This window comes from Triturus cristatus, chromosome 1_2 (genome assembly GCF_964204655.1).
Source record: "Triturus cristatus chromosome 1_2, aTriCri1.1, whole genome shotgun sequence".
Lineage (NCBI taxonomy): Eukaryota > Metazoa > Chordata > Amphibia > Caudata > Salamandridae > Triturus > Triturus cristatus.
The window spans coordinates 730,411,207-730,428,714 of NC_140580.1; the positions used below are offsets into that span (position 1 = coordinate 730,411,207).

General features: G+C 51.1%; 1 protein-coding gene across 2 annotated transcripts in view; it reads left to right on the top strand.

Moving 5' to 3' along the window:
- Positions 1-17,508, top strand: part of VPS13D (vacuolar protein sorting 13 homolog D) — a 2,738,381-nt gene that overhangs the window by 1,690,021 nt on the left and 1,030,852 nt on the right. For both annotated transcript variants that reach the window (XM_085608633.1, XM_085608634.1), the window contains exon 52: positions 1,830-2,005. In XM_085608633.1, the coding sequence (XP_085464759.1) occupies positions 1,830-2,005 (176 nt within the window). The remainder of the gene's footprint in view (positions 1-1,829; positions 2,006-17,508) is intronic.

Consider the following 17,508-nt stretch of genomic DNA (forward strand, 5'->3'; position numbering starts at 1 on the left):
GAAAGAGGAAGAGAGGCTCCACCGTCTGGACCCAAAACGTGCGCTCTCCTTTTATCTGGATCGCACAAAACAGTTCCGGGAGGACGGCCAACTCTTCGTTGGTTACTTGGGCGCTAAGAAGGGGCTGGCATTGCACAAGCAAACCATCTCTCGGTGGGTCGTTTTGTGCATTAAGGTCTGTTATTCCTTGGCTAAGAAGGATCCTCATGTGGGACTGAGGGCCCATTACACTTGAGCTACAGCGGCTACTATTGCCCTGGGACGGAGAGTCCCTCTGCAGGACATTTGTCATTTGTTGCACACGTTTGCCAAGCATTACTGCCTGGACAGCCAAGTCCAGAGAGATGGCTTCTTTGGTCGTTCTGTTCTCCAGGACTTCCTGATGTGATCTTGGTTCGCAGACCCACCACCGGGGTTGGTATTGCTCGGGTATCTATTCTAAGGTAAGGAATCTAACTAACGTGTTTCTTTCAGATGCACAAGTTACTTACCTTCGGTAACGATATATCTGTAAGAAACATTAGTTAGTTAGATTCCTTACCGCCCCACCCATCCTCCCCGTTCTGCGGACCGATATCTAGGGTTAAGGTCATCCCTTTCAGGGCCCTAGTTTCATGGCACCAGTGTCGGTTTCTTGCATGGCTCTGCATTCCTGGCGCAGAAAGCTATGTACAGAACTGACGTCAGCGCGCGAGGGCGGCATCTAAGTACTCCGCCGGCATCATCCCGGCGATCATGACGCCGACGACGGACGCGGAGCCGCAGACGAAACCTACCAGCGCGCAAGGGTATTGCTGATGAAAAATCTTTCCGGATCCAGCCTGACGCCTTGGGATATTCTAAGGTAAGGAATCCAACTAACTAATGTTTCTTACAGATATATCGTTACCAAAGGTAAGTAACTTGTGCTTCAAGTGCCTAAGCTTAGCGTGTAGTTGTGATCTATGCTGTGGATGTTAAGAGAGTGCTCAGCTACTTTTTGGAAAGGACTACTATGCTGAAAACTGCAACCAAAGTCTTTGTGGCCTTTTGACAGTGCCAGCTGGTGGAGCAGTAGCCAAAAGCCACCATCTGCAGATTAATGGTTAGTAGACCTCATTGTCTTTTTGTTCTAAATGGAGAAAAAACAACTGTCAGAAATGTGATGACCAATTTGTTGAATGGAGTACCATGTCAGCAGTATTTTTGTTAAACACACCCCTAATAGAAATCTTTGAGCAGTTACTGCCTGAAAGCTGATGCCAAATCTGATACTGCAGGGGCTCTGAAAAATGAGTTTTATTGATGAGGCAACTCTTCTATCTTTTGGCCATTCACCGCCTGGTATTCTACTCAAATAACATCTACATCTATAAGAGCGTTAAGTTTTAGAGAAGACTACGTTACTTACCTGTAAATTGTTCCTGCAGCATTGTGATCTTTTATAGATTCATATGTGTCCCTCCCTGCCTCTCTGGAGAGTTATCAGCTCAGTGATGTTACATGCTTAATTATACGTGGTAAGAAAGTCTGAGAAAGTGAGGGGCCCAGAGGGATGTGTCACTGCAAAGAAGAGAAGTACTGCTTAAATTAGGTTAACTAACTGTAGAAAAGAGCCCTTTACGTAGCTAGTGTTAAAAGACACGCTGCATGCTTTATTATTTTATTTACTTGAGGATATCCAGCTTGGCTGGGGAATATTCATAAAACATCTTCATTTAAAGATGATATGTTTGGCTTTACAGGTAAATAAAGTATGTTTTTTTATTAAAAATTACAAATGGCTTTGTTGCAGTTTGATATTTCAAAACTGCTTAAATTAACAATGTTTTATCTCCTTTGTTCTCAAGGGTACTTCTAATCCTGAAGCCTACATTTCAATTCTTCCGGACTCTAGTGTTGTGTTCCATTGGCCTCGGAATGATTATGACCAGTTACTGTGTGTTCGACTGATGGATATTCCAAACTGTATTTGGTCTGGTGGCTTTCAAGTTAATAAGAATAACTCTTTTCATATTAATATGAGGTACGTAAGGAAATAGCTAGCTTATAAAAGCAATTTTATTGAACAAAGTTTGTTATTTTGCCAGAGCCTTTTTATTTTTTGTTTACATTTTGTTAAAGTTCTTTCACTGCTTTTTAGCAAATTGAAACAGAAAAAGAAAAAGGGGTGGAGGTGATCTATGTCATTGTTCTCTCTTTTGCTTTGGAAAGGCATGGTCTTGCTTGGAATTTAGCATCTCAATTAGTGTAGAAGTGGGCCATATGCTGTCTAGAATTGTTTTAAAAATAATAATGTTTTGTTTCTTGTTCATAGTAAGCTGCTGTATGCATGTCTGTGATCTGTCCTTGACACGTGAGATCGCATTCTGATTTCAGAGCAAAATCAGCAGGTAAAGACTGGTATGCCATTACAGTTATCACTGGGCCTTACCTCCTAACTGCATTCTTTGGCAAAAAAATCAAATAAAACACACAAAGGACACTTACTGCAAAGCTGAGTACTCAAGCAATGTGTTCGTAAATGATGGCTTGTTTTTGTATAGTGCCTACTGCTATGGTCCTACTCTACTGTAGTTCTTGAGCGAGAGAGTGTCACTTCATCACACCACCTAGTGGTACCCAGTTTGTTTTATGCTTCTGGCCTCAATGCCATTGTTGCTTCTCTTAGCATTTGGGCAACATATTTGTGGAATTATAACCGACTGTGCCTTCATGGAGGGTCTTCCATTTCTTCAAGGTCTTCCTGAGTTTGAGCAGGTCTACAAAGTCACATGTTGCCAATGTTAACTCTGCCACTTGTAATCAGATTGTGCAGCCACCAATCTTTGGTTTGGGATGGAGTGTCATGTGAAGGTGACTGGTCTTAGAGTACTGGGAGTTACACAGGATAGGCATTACCGACCTTGGAAGTTGAAAGTCTCTTTTTGAACAACAAGGCTTTAAGGACCACATATAGCTGCATCAAAGCAAATAGCTTGCTGACATTGTGATTAAGATCTCAGTGGTTACATAAGCAGGAAATGAAAATTCTTGACTGTCTTTCGGAATGTATAATAGGGAAAATATATTTTTTAAATGTTATCTTTGAGAAATGTCTTTGTCTGACCATCTTAAATCATAAAGTAATTAATAAACTATGCGCCTTTCAGAGATTTACCTCGATTGGCAAATGAAAAATATTATAAATGTTGAGCAGCATCTCAGTCTTTTTATACAACCTCAGCTAACTTTTAAAAACAATTGATCTGCATAAAATACGTACTATGGGCAACAGTTCAGTGGCAAAATGCATTTTAAACTACAAATGTATCCATTAACAGTGATCAAAGGATTTTGGACCACAAAATATGCGCAAAACTCAGTGGAATGTAAAACTTTCATAAAAGAAAGTTGCCAGCACTAGATGTAGATGTGTGGAACATGTACTGCAGGTGATGCAGCTTAAAGCACATTAGGACAATAACAGGGGTGATGATGTGGCCTAACAGCTAGGGCCGTTGACCTCAAATCTGGGAAACAAGCAGTGGCGGCTCCTCCGCTATGGCGGAGAAGCTTCGCCCCACTGCTTTCAAGCAGTGCGAGAAGCAAAAATTTAAAATGATAATAACTTTCAATTATTATCATTTTATGTTTGTATTGCTGGGTGGGCGGGCTGATCTGTTTTTGGAGCAGCCTGGTGAGGAGTAATTTGATCACTCCTAAGTGTGCAATGACTGTTTGGACGGCCCTCTCAGGCCGCACAAACCACTGATCTGCACTTTCACCGTTCTCCATTCAGGCAGCATTACAGCCTGCATGGAGAACATGCCCACCTCTCCAGCCACTGGCTGAGCACCATGTCACGGCGCTCAAACCAATCACAACACTGGCTTCCTGCTTATTTCTGAAGGCTGAGGCAGGAGAGCAGGAGCAGAGACCCTGGACCCGGCGGCAAGGTAAGTTATTGTTTTTTTTTTAGTCATGCTTGTGCGATGGGTCCATGATCACAGCTGGCCTGGCCCATTGCAACTGTTTACATCACATGGCATTTACTTTGAATTGTAGATATATGCTCCCTCATGAACACCAATCCCATTAAAGAGCTGAAAGCCAAAGTTTTTATGTATCGTGTGTGTGAAGAATATCTGATAGACGCTTCTAGCCGCAGATTTCTTACCTTAGAATTTCCTCAGGTGTCAGACTGGTTCCGGAAGATTTTCCGTGAGCAGTAACCCTGTATGTGGCATTGATCAGCTAAGCTTGCTTTTCCGTGCCAGAAGTGGTGACCAGAGCACCTATATAGGCGCCACCCAGGCACACTGACATCAGTTGTTTTCTTTCCAGGTCAGCCAGCACTGATCCGGAGAACAGCTACCCCATCAGTCACTTTTTGACTGAAAGTTTATTTTGACTTTTTCTTGACTTCTTTTGAGGTTTTCTCCTCCTGGTGATGGAGTCTTGTCCTCCAGGAAGGCCGGCTTCAAGCCCTGCGGCGCATGTCATCTACCTATTTCAGTGACTGACCCACATCTTGTATGACTGTGGTGCCTCAAGCACAACCATGACCCAAAGTCATGCTCCGACTGCCGCACCATGATTCCCAAGGCCTTGTGGAAGCGATGCCACAAGCTCATGGAGGCTCCGTGTTCGACGCAGCAACATTCGAGGTCCCAGGAGCAGTCTCAGATTCCGAGATCCTCGTCACACTACAATTCGTCGGAACACTCTGCTAAGTCCTGTCACAAGAAGAAGTCGACGAGGTCTTCGACTTCTCATCCATCGGCCAATGAGACGAGTGAGCCATCAGCATTCAAGGCCTGACTCCGTGGTAGAGCGTACGCCTGGGCCGACTCCGTGCCTTCCCGACTTTCATGGAGCCGGAGCACCCCCGCCCAACTGAAGGAGTTTTACGAGGCCATGTGTCTCATATTTGGGTTGCCCAAACCCTCTGGCGCACCTTTCAGGCCCGGTATGTCGGCAGGGGACCCATCTGGTTCTGCACCTGCGGCTCCTACTCCGGCTTCAGTCAGCCCCCATGGATATGATCCTGACGGGTGCCAGTTGCACCAACTCGACCTTCCCCGATGCTCGTCCTAATGTCAACGCTCTCAGTGCCGCCAGTGCCCACCTGCAGTGCCATCCTCATTCTGATTTCCGACTCCAACATGGACCTGGAGGGGCATCGCCCGATGCCATATCCAGCGCTTACTTTTGCCTTGCCTCCTAGTTTAGAGCCTGAGCTCTTTTCTCTTGGGTTAGGACTCAGGGAGGAATGGAAGGAGTTGCTTGACCCTGAGGAATACCAACCATATGAAGACTACCCTAACATGCAGTGGTGGGAGGAATTGGGTGAAGCCAGTGGACTGAGTACCTCTCCAAATACTGGTATGCTTTCTTCCCCTGCTGTGGCTAAGGAGGAAGGAGCCTCTTATGCAGTGCTGGTGCAGAGGGCAGTGAGGTCTTTGACCTTCAGTTGTAGTCAGGACTAACGTCTTGGCGGGCGTTCTGCAACCCGGGAGTCTCTCCCTCAGAACAACTACTCCTGTTTAATGATGTCCTTACTGACGTCCTCTTGGAGACTTGGTCCAAACCCAATACAGAGGTTCATGTGAATAGGATAATCACCCGCTGCTACCTACGGGCCCCAGGGGACCCAAATTCCCTCACCCAACACCCTACCCTGAAAAGGCTTGGTGGTCCAAGCCTCGATATCTCATGAAAATCCTGGTGCATTTCCTACCACTCCCAAGGAATCCAAAAGGCTTGACTCTTTGGGGAAAAAGATGTTTTCTTCCGTCAGCCTTACATTTTAGTCCGTGATCACCCCATGCCTTTTGGGCCGTTACTCCCACACTCTGTGGAACACGGTTGCACAGGTGCTGCCAACAGTCCTGGAAGAGACCTGGGTCGTACTCTCTAGGCTGTTACTGATGGGAGAGATGCAGCGAAGTGGACATCAACGGTGCCTTGAGACGCAATGCCTGGTTGAGGGCGATTGGTTTTTCAGGGTATGTCCAATTCTTCTAATGGACATGCTTTTTGATGGCACCCGTCTCTTCGGAGACAATGCGAATTTGGCGCTGGGCCGATTCAAGGACAGTTGGGCTATGTCCAAGTCCTTGGGCCTTTCAATATGGCCTTACGTCACCCTCAAACCTCCTTTTGCTCCTTTTGTGGCTACGGAAGGGGCTTACAGCCATGCAAGTTCCCTCCCTGCCACTGAGCCACACATTCTGCCCAGGTTTGAGGTGGCCGAGGGTGCAGTACCCACAAACCTCGTGGGCCAGGCAGCCAACAGTCTGGTAAGGCCACCCGACAGCTGCGGCCTCCAAACTCTCTTAATATGCCCTCTTACTAGGATTGGGAACCTAGTTGGTGGCAGTATTTGCCAAACCTGCCTCACTGGTGGTCCATTACATTGGACAGGGGAGTTTTGCAAATCGTCCGAAGGGGCTACTTCCTCCCCTTTGTGACAACCCCTACCTCCATGCCACCATCTCACAACTGGATGACGGAGGATCATTTGTCTTTTTCCCCAAAGGAAGTCTCAACTCTCTGGCCAACGGAGCCATACAGAGATCGTGGTTGTTATTCCCGCCAAAAAAGACGGAGGCCCTCATCCCATCCTAGACCTGTGCCCTCTCAATTTCTTACTGAAAAAGGAGAAATTACGAATGCTCATGCTTGCTCAGGTTCTATTTGCCTTTAACCTGGGAGACTGATTGATAGCGCTGAACTTGCAGGGTGCATACTCCCCTGTGCTTCATGTAACAGCCTTTCAGGGTCTGCCAGCAAGTTAGTGGTGCTGCCGACCACAGACACAATTCTGCCCTCCTGCTTCTGAGCCAAGCTCGAGAAGGGGGAAGGTAGAACAATAGGTTTCCTGTCACAGGACGGTGTGACCACTTTTCAGACTGGATTTCGTTTATTGGGCTGGGGTGGGGGCACTGTCAGCACCACCAGACTGCTTTGAAGGGCACATTTGGTGCCCGCCTTGCATACTCCAGTTTGAGCAAGTCTTGCATGCCACAGGCATTACCTGCTGTTCGCGTTGGGCCACGAGCACTTTCAATTCACTGTGCTCCCTTTTGACCTTTCCAGCTCCCCTCGGGTGCTCATAGAGGTGATGTCACTAGGTGCATCGCATCTGCGCAGATCAGGGGTACCAGTGTTCCCCTATCTCAACAACTGGCTGTTGAAGGTGGGCTCGCTCCACACAGTCGTCTCCCACCTCCAGACGATGGCAGACCTTCTTCACTCCCTGGGGTTCACTATCAGCTTGTCAAATTCACACCTGACTCCCTCTCAGATACTCCCTTTTATCGGAACTGTTCTGTACACAGTGCGGTTTCGGACTCATCCTCCCGAGCGTCAAGTCCAGGATTTTCAGGCTATGATACCAATGTTTCAGCCTCTATCCTGCATTTCAGTGAGACTGACTCTGAGGCTGCTGGGCCTCATTGCCTCTTGCATCCTTCTTGTGACACATGCCCGCTTGCATATTCCGGGCTCTGCAGTGGGACCTGGAGGTCCAGTGGGTGCAGCATCAGGGAAACCTCACTGACTTGGTCTAGATCTCAGAGGGAAATGCAAAAGTTCTGCAGTGGTGGTTAATGAACCTCAGTTGGGTCAGCGGTAGACCCTTCTCCCTTTCCCAACCAGATGTGACAGTAGTGACAGATGTGTCACTTCTGGGATGGGTCGACCATCAGAGAGAGGTGGAGATTAGAGGCCTCTGGTCTTCGGCGGAATCCGGACTCCACATTAACCTGCTGGAGCTCTGGGCTATCTGACTGGCACTGAAAGCCTTTCTACCCTCCATCAATGAAAGGATAGCGCAGGTGTTCACGGACAACACTACCGCCATGTGGTACTGCAACAAACAGGGCGGGTTGGGTTGTGGAACCTTTGTCAAGAGGTCCGGCACCTTTGGACATGGCTGAAATGTCCGGGCATATACCTGGTGGTTTAACACCTGGCAGGCTGTCTGAATGCCAGAGCGGACAAACTCAGCCGAAGATGCCTAGCGAATCACGAATGGTATCTCCATCCGGAGGTGGTGCAAGGTCTCTCTCAGCAGTGAGGAGAGACTTGATTAGATCTGTTCACCACCACTAAGAACGTGCAATGACCGCAATTTTGCTTCCTGGAGTTTCCAAGACGCTTCGTGCTTGGAGACTCTTTTCTTCATGAGTGGAGCTCTGGCCTCCTTTACACCTTTTTTCCCATACCACTCCTGCCCAGAGTTCTCAAGAAGGTCAGGAACGACCGGGCTCAAGTCATCCTAGTGGCTCCGGACTGGGCTTGGAGAGTTTAGTATAGCGAGCTGTTGAGCATGGCCATTGGTCGTCTGATATGGTTGCCCCTTTGGGAGGGTCTCCTGTCACAGCAGCAGGGGAGGGTTCTCCACCCGAACCTGTCAACAGTCTGCCTTCGTGCCTTGAGGTTCAGCTTTTGACCTTCCACTCAAAGCTGATGGTGCAAGTTTGTTTCATGGTGTGCAGAAAAACAGTTTGACCCCCTTTCTGTTCCTCTTTCTCAGGTCCTTCTATTTGTATTTTCAATTGACTGGCAGGGTTCTGCTTTGGACACCTTAAAGGGCTATCTGTGTGCCTTCACAGCCTTTCTGCTCTGGTCAGATCAGCCATCCCTGTTCAAATCCCCAGTCGAGAATCAGTTTTCAAAAGGTATTCAAAACATGTTTCCACCTTCACCCTTCATCAGACACTGGACTCTGTTGCAGTATCCCCCCCACTTTTTGCCTGGTATCTGGTGCAATTTTGAAAGAGTACTGGGTTCCTGCTAACCAGGTCCCCAGTTCCAGTGTTCTTTCCCTAAACTATACCATTTTCGATATCGCAGGCTCCGGCCCCGAAATCTTTGACGACTCCGGCCTCTACGCCGCAGGATCCCCGTGGATCCAGGCCTGGATTCCTGTCCATGACGGTTGGCTCTGTGTGACCTCCCCCATCATCGACGGTGCCGCCATCCCCGGTTTCCTCCCTGGCATGGAGCCGGTGGCGGAAGGGTGTCTACCGACGCCGATTCCAACACCGTTTGGGAACATCTATCCCTATATCCACCAACGTCCATATGTTCCACCTGTTTGGCAGGCTGTGGCGGACGGGGAGGGCTGGGAGGGGTCTGAGGACCCTCTCACAGCTCAATGCGAGTTAGACCCGGACTGGGATGAGGATCCGGGGGATGCAGGTTACCTGGAGTATACTCCGGAACATGGCACACTGTCTCCTTCTACCGTGGCTACGGAGGAGGGTGGTTCATATTCTATGGTGTTGCTTAGGGCAGCCGAGGCTCTCCACCTCGAGCTCCCAACTGTGGCCGTTAGGACTAACCTCCTAACAGAGGTGCTTCGGCCAGCTTTTGCTTCTATGAAGCCGCTGCTGCCTTTTAACGATGCACTCTCAGATGTTCTTTTGGGCACCTGGTCCAGGCCCAACACAGGGGCTCCTGTGGACAGGAACGTGGCCCGACGCCATCGCCTGGCCCCGGGTGACCCCGTTTTCCTCTCCCAACACCCCACCCCCGAGAGCTTGGTTGTCCAAGCCTCTGCATCCCCGAGCGCGCTCCCTTCCGCACCTCCGGACAGGGAATCCAAGAAACTGGAGCAGGTTGGGAAGAAGATTATTTTTTCCGCCAGTTCAGGCCTGCGGTCTGTGAACACTGCACGTCTCTTGGGCCATTTTTCCCATTCAGTATGGGATACGGTTGCACAAGTGCTGAGACGATACTCTCCCAAGCTATTGCTGAGGGGAGAGACGCAGCCAAGTTTACCATCCGTTGTGGTCTTGACACTGCTGACTCGCTGGGCAGGGTGATTTCAAGGACAGTGGCGCTAAGCCATCACTCCTGGCTGAAGACAACTGGCTTTTCTGGGGATGTCCAGAACACGTTGATGGACATGCCCTTTGATGGCACTCGCCTGTTTGGCGATAAAGCAGATTGTGCGTTGGAACGTTTTAAGGACACACGGGCTGCGGCAAAGTCCTTAGGCCTTTCGGTTACACGCACTCCTTCCGCTTCTGCTTTTCGCTCCTTTCGTGGCCAAGGAAGGGGCGCCCAAACACGTTTGTTTCAAAGCCACAGGCCTGTGCAGCAACAGGCCAGCGTGCTGGTCAGTCCACCACCTCCCCTGCAGCCACTGCCTCCAAACCTTCCTAGTCCGGTGTTTCAGGCCCACCAGACGCCAGTGGGTGGCATGATTCGCCATCACCTCCACTACTAGCGCACCATCACATCAGACAGGTGGGTCCTGCAGCTTGTTCGAAGGGGCTACTCCCTCCCCTTTGAGACTACCCCTCCAGCCATGCCACCACAGTACCACCGCATGTCGGGGGGTCACTTGGCACTTCTCCAGCAGGAAATTACGGCCCTCTTGGCCAAGGGGGCCATAGAATGCTTTCCGATGCCAGAAGTAGGTCGTGGTTGTTACTCCCACTACTTCTTGGTTCCAAAGAAGGACAAAGGCCTGCGTCCTATCTTGGACCTTCAGGATGTCAATCGCTTCCTGCGGAAGGAGAAGTTCAAGGTGCTCACCCTTGCTCAGGTCTTGTCTGCCCTCGACCCACAAGACTGGTTGGTAGCGTCTGACCACTTTTCAGACTGGATTTCGTTTATTGGGCTGGGGTGGGGGCACTGTCAGCGCCACCAGACTGCTTTGAAGGGCACATTTGGTGCCCGCCTTGCATACTCCAGTTTGAGCAAGTCTTGCCTGCCACAGGCATTACCTGCTGTTCGCGTTGGGCCACGAGCACTTTCAATTCACTGTGCTCCCTTTTGACCTTTCCAGCTCCCCTCGGGTGCTCATAAAGGTGATGTCACTAGGTGCATCGCATCTGCGCAGATCAGGGGTACCAGTCTTCCCCTATCTCAACAACTGGCTGTTGAAGGTGGGCTCGCTCCACACAGTCGTCTCCCACCTCCAGACGATGGCAGACCTTCTTCACTCCCTGGGGTTCACTATCAGCTTGTCAAATTCACACCTGACTCCCTCTCAGATACTCCCTTTTATCGGAACTGTTCTGTACACAGTGCGGTTTCGGACTCATCCTCCCGAGCGTCAAGTCCAGGATTTTCAGGCTATGATACCAATGTTTCAGCCTCTATCCTGCATTTCAGTGAGACTGACTCTGAGGCTGCTGGGCCTCATTGCCTCTTGCATCCTTCTTGTGACACATGCCCGCTTGCATATTCCGGGCTCTGCAGTGGGACCTGGAGGTCCAGTGGGTGCAGCATCAGGGAAACCTCACTGACTTGGTCTAGATCTCAGAGGGAAATGCAAAAGTTCTGCAGTGGTGGTTAATGAACCTCAGTTGGGTCAGCGGTAGACCCCTCTCCCTTTCCCAACCAGATGTGACAGTAGTGACAGATGTGTCACTTCTGGGATGGGTCGACCATCAGAGAGAGGTGGAGATTATAGGCCTCTGGTCTTCGGCAGAATCCGGACTCCACATTAACCTGCTGGAGCTCTGGGCTATCTGACTGGCACTGAAAGCCTTTCTACCCTCCATCAATGAAAGGATAGCGCAGGTGTTCACGGACAACACCACCGCCATGTGGTACTGCAACAAACAGGGCGGGTTGGGTTGTGGAACCTTTGTCAAGAGGTCCGGCACCTTTGGACATGGCTGAAATGTCAGGGCATATACCTGGTGGTTTAACACCTGGCAGGCTGTCTGAATGCCAGAGCGGACAAACTCAGCCGAAGATGCCTAGCGAATCACGAATGGTATCCCCATCCGGAGGTGGTGCAAGGTCTCTCTCAGCAGTGAGGAGAGCCTTGATTAGATCTGTTCACCACCACTAAGAACGTGCAATGACCGCAATTTTGCGCCCTGGAGTTTCCAAGACGCTTCGTGCTTGGAGACTCTTTTCTTCATGAGTGGAGCTCTAGCCTCCTTTACACCTTTTTTCCCATACCACTCCTGCCCAGAGTTCTCAAGAAGGTCAGGAACGACCGGGCTCAAGTCATCCTAGTGGCTCCGGACTGGGCTTGGAGAGTTTAGTATAGCGAGCTGTTGAGCATGGCCATTGGTCGTCTGATATGGTTGCCCCTTTGGGAGGGTCTCCTGTCACAGCAGCAGGAGAGGGTTCTCCACCCGAACCTGTCAACAGTCTGCCTTCGTGCCTTGAGGTTCAGCTTTTGACCTTCCACTCAAAGCTGATGGTGCAAGTTTGTTTCATGGTGTGCAGAAAAACAGTTTGACCCCCTTTCTGTTCCTCTTTCTCAGGTCCTTCTATTTGTATTTTCAATTGACTGGCAGGGTTCTGCTTTGGACACCTTAAAGGGCTATCTGTGTGCCTTCACAGCCTTTCTGCTCTGGTCAGATCAGCCATCCCTGTTCAAATCCCCAGTCGAGAATCAGTTTTCAAAAGGTATTCAAAACATGTTTCCACCTTCACCCTTCATCAGACACTGGACTCTGTTGCAGTATCCCCCCCACTTTTTGCCTGGTATCTGGTGCAATTTTGAAAGTGTACTGGGTTCCTGCTAACCAGGTCCCCAGTTCCAGTGTTCTTTCCCTAAACTATACCATTTGCGATATCGCCGGCTCCGGCCCCGACGTCTTTGACTACTCCGGCCTCTACGCCGCAGGATCCCCGTGGATCCAGGCCTGGATTCCTGTCCATGACGGTTGGCCCTGTGTGACCTCCACCGGCATAGACGGTGCCGCCATCCCCGGTTTCCTCCCTGGCATGGAGCCGGTGGCTGAAGGGTGTCTACCGACGCCGATTCCAACACCGTTTCCAACACCGTTTGGGAACATCTATCCCTATATCCACCAACGTCCATATGTTCCACCTGTTCGGCAGGCTGTGGAGCACGTGGAGGGCTGGGAGGGGTCTGAGGACCCTCTCACAGCTCAATGCGAGTTAGACCCGGACTGGGATGAGGATCCGGGTGATGCAGGTGACCTGGAGTATACTCTGGAACATGGCACACTGTCTCCTTCTACCGTGGCTACGGAGGAGAGTAGTTCATATTCAATGGTGTTGCTTAGGGCAGCCGACGCTCTCCACCTCGAGCTCCCAACTGTGGCCGTTAGGACTAACCTCCTGACAGAGGTGCTTCGGCCAGCTTTTGCTTCTATGAAGCCGCTGCTGCCTTTTAACGATGCACTCTCAGATGTTCTTTTGGGCACCTGGTCCAGGCCCAACACAGGGGCTCCTGTGGACAGGAACGTGGCCTGACGCCATCGCCCGGCCCCGGGTGACCCCGTTTTCCTCTCCCAACACCCCACCCCCGAGAGCTTGGTTGTCCAAGCCTCTGCATCCCCGAGCACGCTCCCTTCCGCACCTCCGGACAGGGAATCCAAGAAACTGGAGCAGTTTGGGAAGAAGATTATTTGTTCCGCCAGTTCAGGCCTACGGTCTGTGAACACTGCACGTCTCTTGGGCCATTTTTCCCATTCAGTATGGGATACGGTTGCACAAGTGCTGAGACGATACTCTCCCAAGCTATTGCTGAGGGGAGAGACGCAGCCAAGTTTACCATCCGTTGTGGTCTTGACACTGCTGACTCGCTGGGCAGGGCGATTTCAAGGACAGTGGCGCTAAGCCGTCACTCCTGGCTGAAGACAACTGGCTTTTCTGGGGATGTCCAGAACACGTTGATGGACATGCCCTTTGATGGCACTCGCCTGTTTGGCGATAAAGCAGATTGCGCGTTGGAACGTTTTAAGGACACACGGGCTGCGGCCAAGTCCTTAGGCCTTTTGGTTACACGCACTCCTTCCGCTTCTGCTTTTCGCTCCTTTCGTGGCCAAGGAAGGGGCGCCCAAGCACGTTTGTTTCAAAGCCACAGGCCTGTGCAGCAACAGGCCAGCGTGCTGGTCAGTCCACCACCTCCCCTGCAGCCACTGCCTCCAAACCTTCCTAGTCCGGTGTTTCAGGCCCACCAGACGCCAGTGGGTGGCATGATTCGCCATCACCTCCACTACTGGCGCACCATCACATCAGACAGGTGGGTCCTGCAGCTTGTCCGAAGGGGCTACTCCCTCCCCTTTGAGACTACCCCTCCAGCCATGCCACCACAGTACCACCGCATGTCGGGGGGTCACTTGGCACTTCTCCAGCAGGAAATTACGGCCCTCTTGGCCAAGGGGGCCATAGAATGCTTTCCGATGCCAGAAGTAGGTTGTGGTTGTTACTCCCACTACTTCTTGGTTCCAAAGAAGGACAAAGGCCCTGCGTCCTATCTTGGACCTTCAGGATGTCAATCGCTTCCTGCGGAAGGAGAAGTTCAAGGTGCTCACCCTTGCTCAGGTCTTGTCTGCCCTCGACCCAAGAGACTGGTTGGTAGCGTTAGACCTGCAGGACGCTTTTTTTCATATCCCCGTCCTGCCGGCCCACCAGGGTTACCTGCGATTCATGATAGGGCAGGAGCATTTTCAGTTTACCGTGCTCCCCTTTGGCCTTACCAGTGCCCCTCGGGTGTTCACGAAAGTGATGGCGGTGGTCACAGCTCATCTGCGCAGATCATCGGTTTCAGTCTTCCCCTATCTTAACGACTGGTTGTTGAGGACGGGCTCGCCCGAAACTGTCGTCTCCCACCTGCAGACTACGGCCGACCGCCTGCATTTGCTGGGGTTCTCCATCAATGTACCGAAGTCACACCTGATTCCCTCTCAGAAGCTCCTCTACATCGGAGCGGTTCTGGACACGGCGCAGTTTTGGGTTTATCCTCCCGAACAACGAGTCCGGGACATTCGGGCTTTCATTCCGATCTTTCAGTCCTTGTCCCGGATTTCAGTCAGGTCGACCTTGAGGCTGCTGGGCCTCATGGCCTCCTGCATCCTGCTCACCAACCATGCCAGATGGCATATGCGGGCTCTGCAGTGGGACCTGAAGTTCCAGTGGGCGCAGCATCAAGGGAACTTGTCTGACTACGTCCAGATCTCGGAGGGCACTGCACGACAATTGCAGTGGTGGCTCACGAATCAGCATTGGGCCAGTGGCAGATCCCTCTCCCTTCCCCAACCGGAGCACTCAGTGGTGACTCATGGGTCCCTCCTGGGATGGGGCGGCCACATGGGAGAGGCGGACATCAGAGGCCTCTGGTCTCCGGCGGAGTCCCAGCTCCATATCTGGAGCTTCGGGCGATCCTTCTTGCACTGAAGGCATTCCTTCCCTCTGTCAAGGGGAAGGTGGTGCAGGTGTTCACAGACAACACCACCGCCATGTGGTATTGTAACAAACAAGGCAGGGTGGGGTCGTAAACCCTATATCAGGAGGCTCTGCGCCTCTGGACATGGCTGGAACGTCAGGGCATTTCCCTCACGGTTCAACACCTGGCAGGTTCTTTGAACACCAGGGCGGACGAACTCAGCCACCGGTGCCTGATGGATCACGAATGGCGTCTTCACTCGGAGGTGGTGTAAGGTCTCTTTCGACAGTGGGGAGAGGCTTGGTTAGAACTATTCGCCACCGAAGAGAACGTGCAATGTCAGCTGTTCTGTGCGTTGGAATTTCCAAGGTGGAGCTGCGGTCTATTGTACGCCTTTCCGCCTATACCACTTCTACCCAGAGTGCTGAAGAAGATCAGGCGCGACCGGGCCCAAGTAATTTTTGTGGCCCCGGACTGGGCTTGAAGAATTTTGTATCCCAAGCTACTCAGTATGAGCATGGATCCCCCGATCCGACTGCCTCTCCTGGAGGATCTTCTGTCGCAGCAGCAGGGGACTGTCCTCCACCCGAACCTGTCCAGCCTCCACCTACATGTGTGGAGATTGAGCAGCGACAGTTGATTAGGGGTGGGTGGAATTTGCGTAGTCGCACTACGCAAAACTCCGCGAAACAGTAAAAAATCTCCGCGAGCACGCAGAGTTCCATGGAGATGCGGAATTGCTTGTTCCGCCCATTCGCGATGCGTTTTTCCTGTTCGCGAACGCTGTTTGCGTGCTCAGGGGGAAGTATATCGCGAACTTGCCAATGCGGTCACCAATTGGCGCGGGCATCTTCTTTCACTTGTCCTGCCCGCTCGCGATGCATGTTCCCCGTTCGCTAGCGCGTCCGAATGAGGTGTTCGCGATCACACTCTTGCGGGATTATGCGGCCGGCTACCAAAACCTCGTGGTGCATGCGAACGTATAGGAAAACTCGTCGGCGAATGCACGGATCCCGGTAAGTCGCTCTTGCGCGCACGAACACGCATTTGTAAAAAATTCCGCAACGCCACGGATTGCGGAATTTTCGTAATTACGCATGTTCCGCGGAACGTGGAATTGCTCACATCCCTCAAATTCCGCAAGCGGAATGGAATTAACCGCCCAGGCCTACAGTTGATTCCGTTTGACTTGCCTACTGAAGTCTGTGATGTCATTCTGGCAACCAGGTGTCCCTCCACTAAATCGGTATACGCCTGCAGGTGGAACTAATTTGTGGCATGGTGCACAGCAAAGGCTGTGGATCCCCTTTCTGTCCTTCTTCCAGAGGTCCTTTTGTTCCTTCTTTCTTTGGCCCGGAAGGGGTCTGCCCTGGGCACTATCAAGGGCTACCTTTCTGCCATCTCGGCCTTTCTCAGGCTTCATGCCAAAAGTTGTCACTGCTTTTCGCATTGGGCAGACTATCACCTTGCCCACTTTCTTTCCGCCTCCGCACCCTTCCAGAGAGGAAGAGAGACTCCACCATCTGGACCCAAAACGTGCGCTTTCATTTTACTTAAATCGCACACAACAGTTCCGGGTGGGTGACCAGCTCTTTGTTGGCTACGTGGGCACCAAGAAAGGCCAGGCTGTACACAAGAGGACTATCTCCCGCTGGGTTGTCTTGTGTATCAAAGCCTGTTATTCTCTGGCTAAAATGGAACCTCCGGTGGAGTTGCGCGCCCATTCTACCAGGGCGACAGGAGCTACTACTGCATTGGGACATGGTGTCCCCCTGCAAGACATCTGTCAGGCAGCCACGTGGGGCTCGCTGCACACTTTTACTAAGCATTATTGCCCTGACAGTCAAGTCCGGAGAGACGGCTTCTTTGGCCGTTCTGTTCTCCGTGACTTTCTGGTGTGATCTTTGTTCGCAGACCCACCACCGGGGTTGGTATTGCTGGGGTATCTATTCTAAGGTAAGGAATCTATCACTAACGTGTCTCTTTCAGATGCACAAGTTACTTACTTGTGTAACTATATATCCGTAAGAGACATTAGTTAGTGATTGATTCCTTACCGCCCTACCCATCCTCCCCGTTCTGTGAACTGATTTCTAGGGTTAAGGTCATCCCTTTCAGGGTCCTAGTTTCAATGCACCAGTGGTCAGTATCTTGCATGGCTCAGCGTTCCTGGCGCAGCATGTCGTGTACAGAACTGACGTCAGCGTGTGTGGGCGTTTCTAAGTAGCTCCAGTGACGTCATCTCGGCGACTACGACCTCAGCGACATACGCGGAGCCGTACGAAGATGCCTACCGACACTCAAGGGTACTCCTGACGAAAAGCTTTCCAGATCCAGTCTGATGCCTGGGGATATTCTAAGGTAAGGAATCTATCACTAACTAATGTCTCTTACAGATATATCGTTACACAAGTAAGTAACTT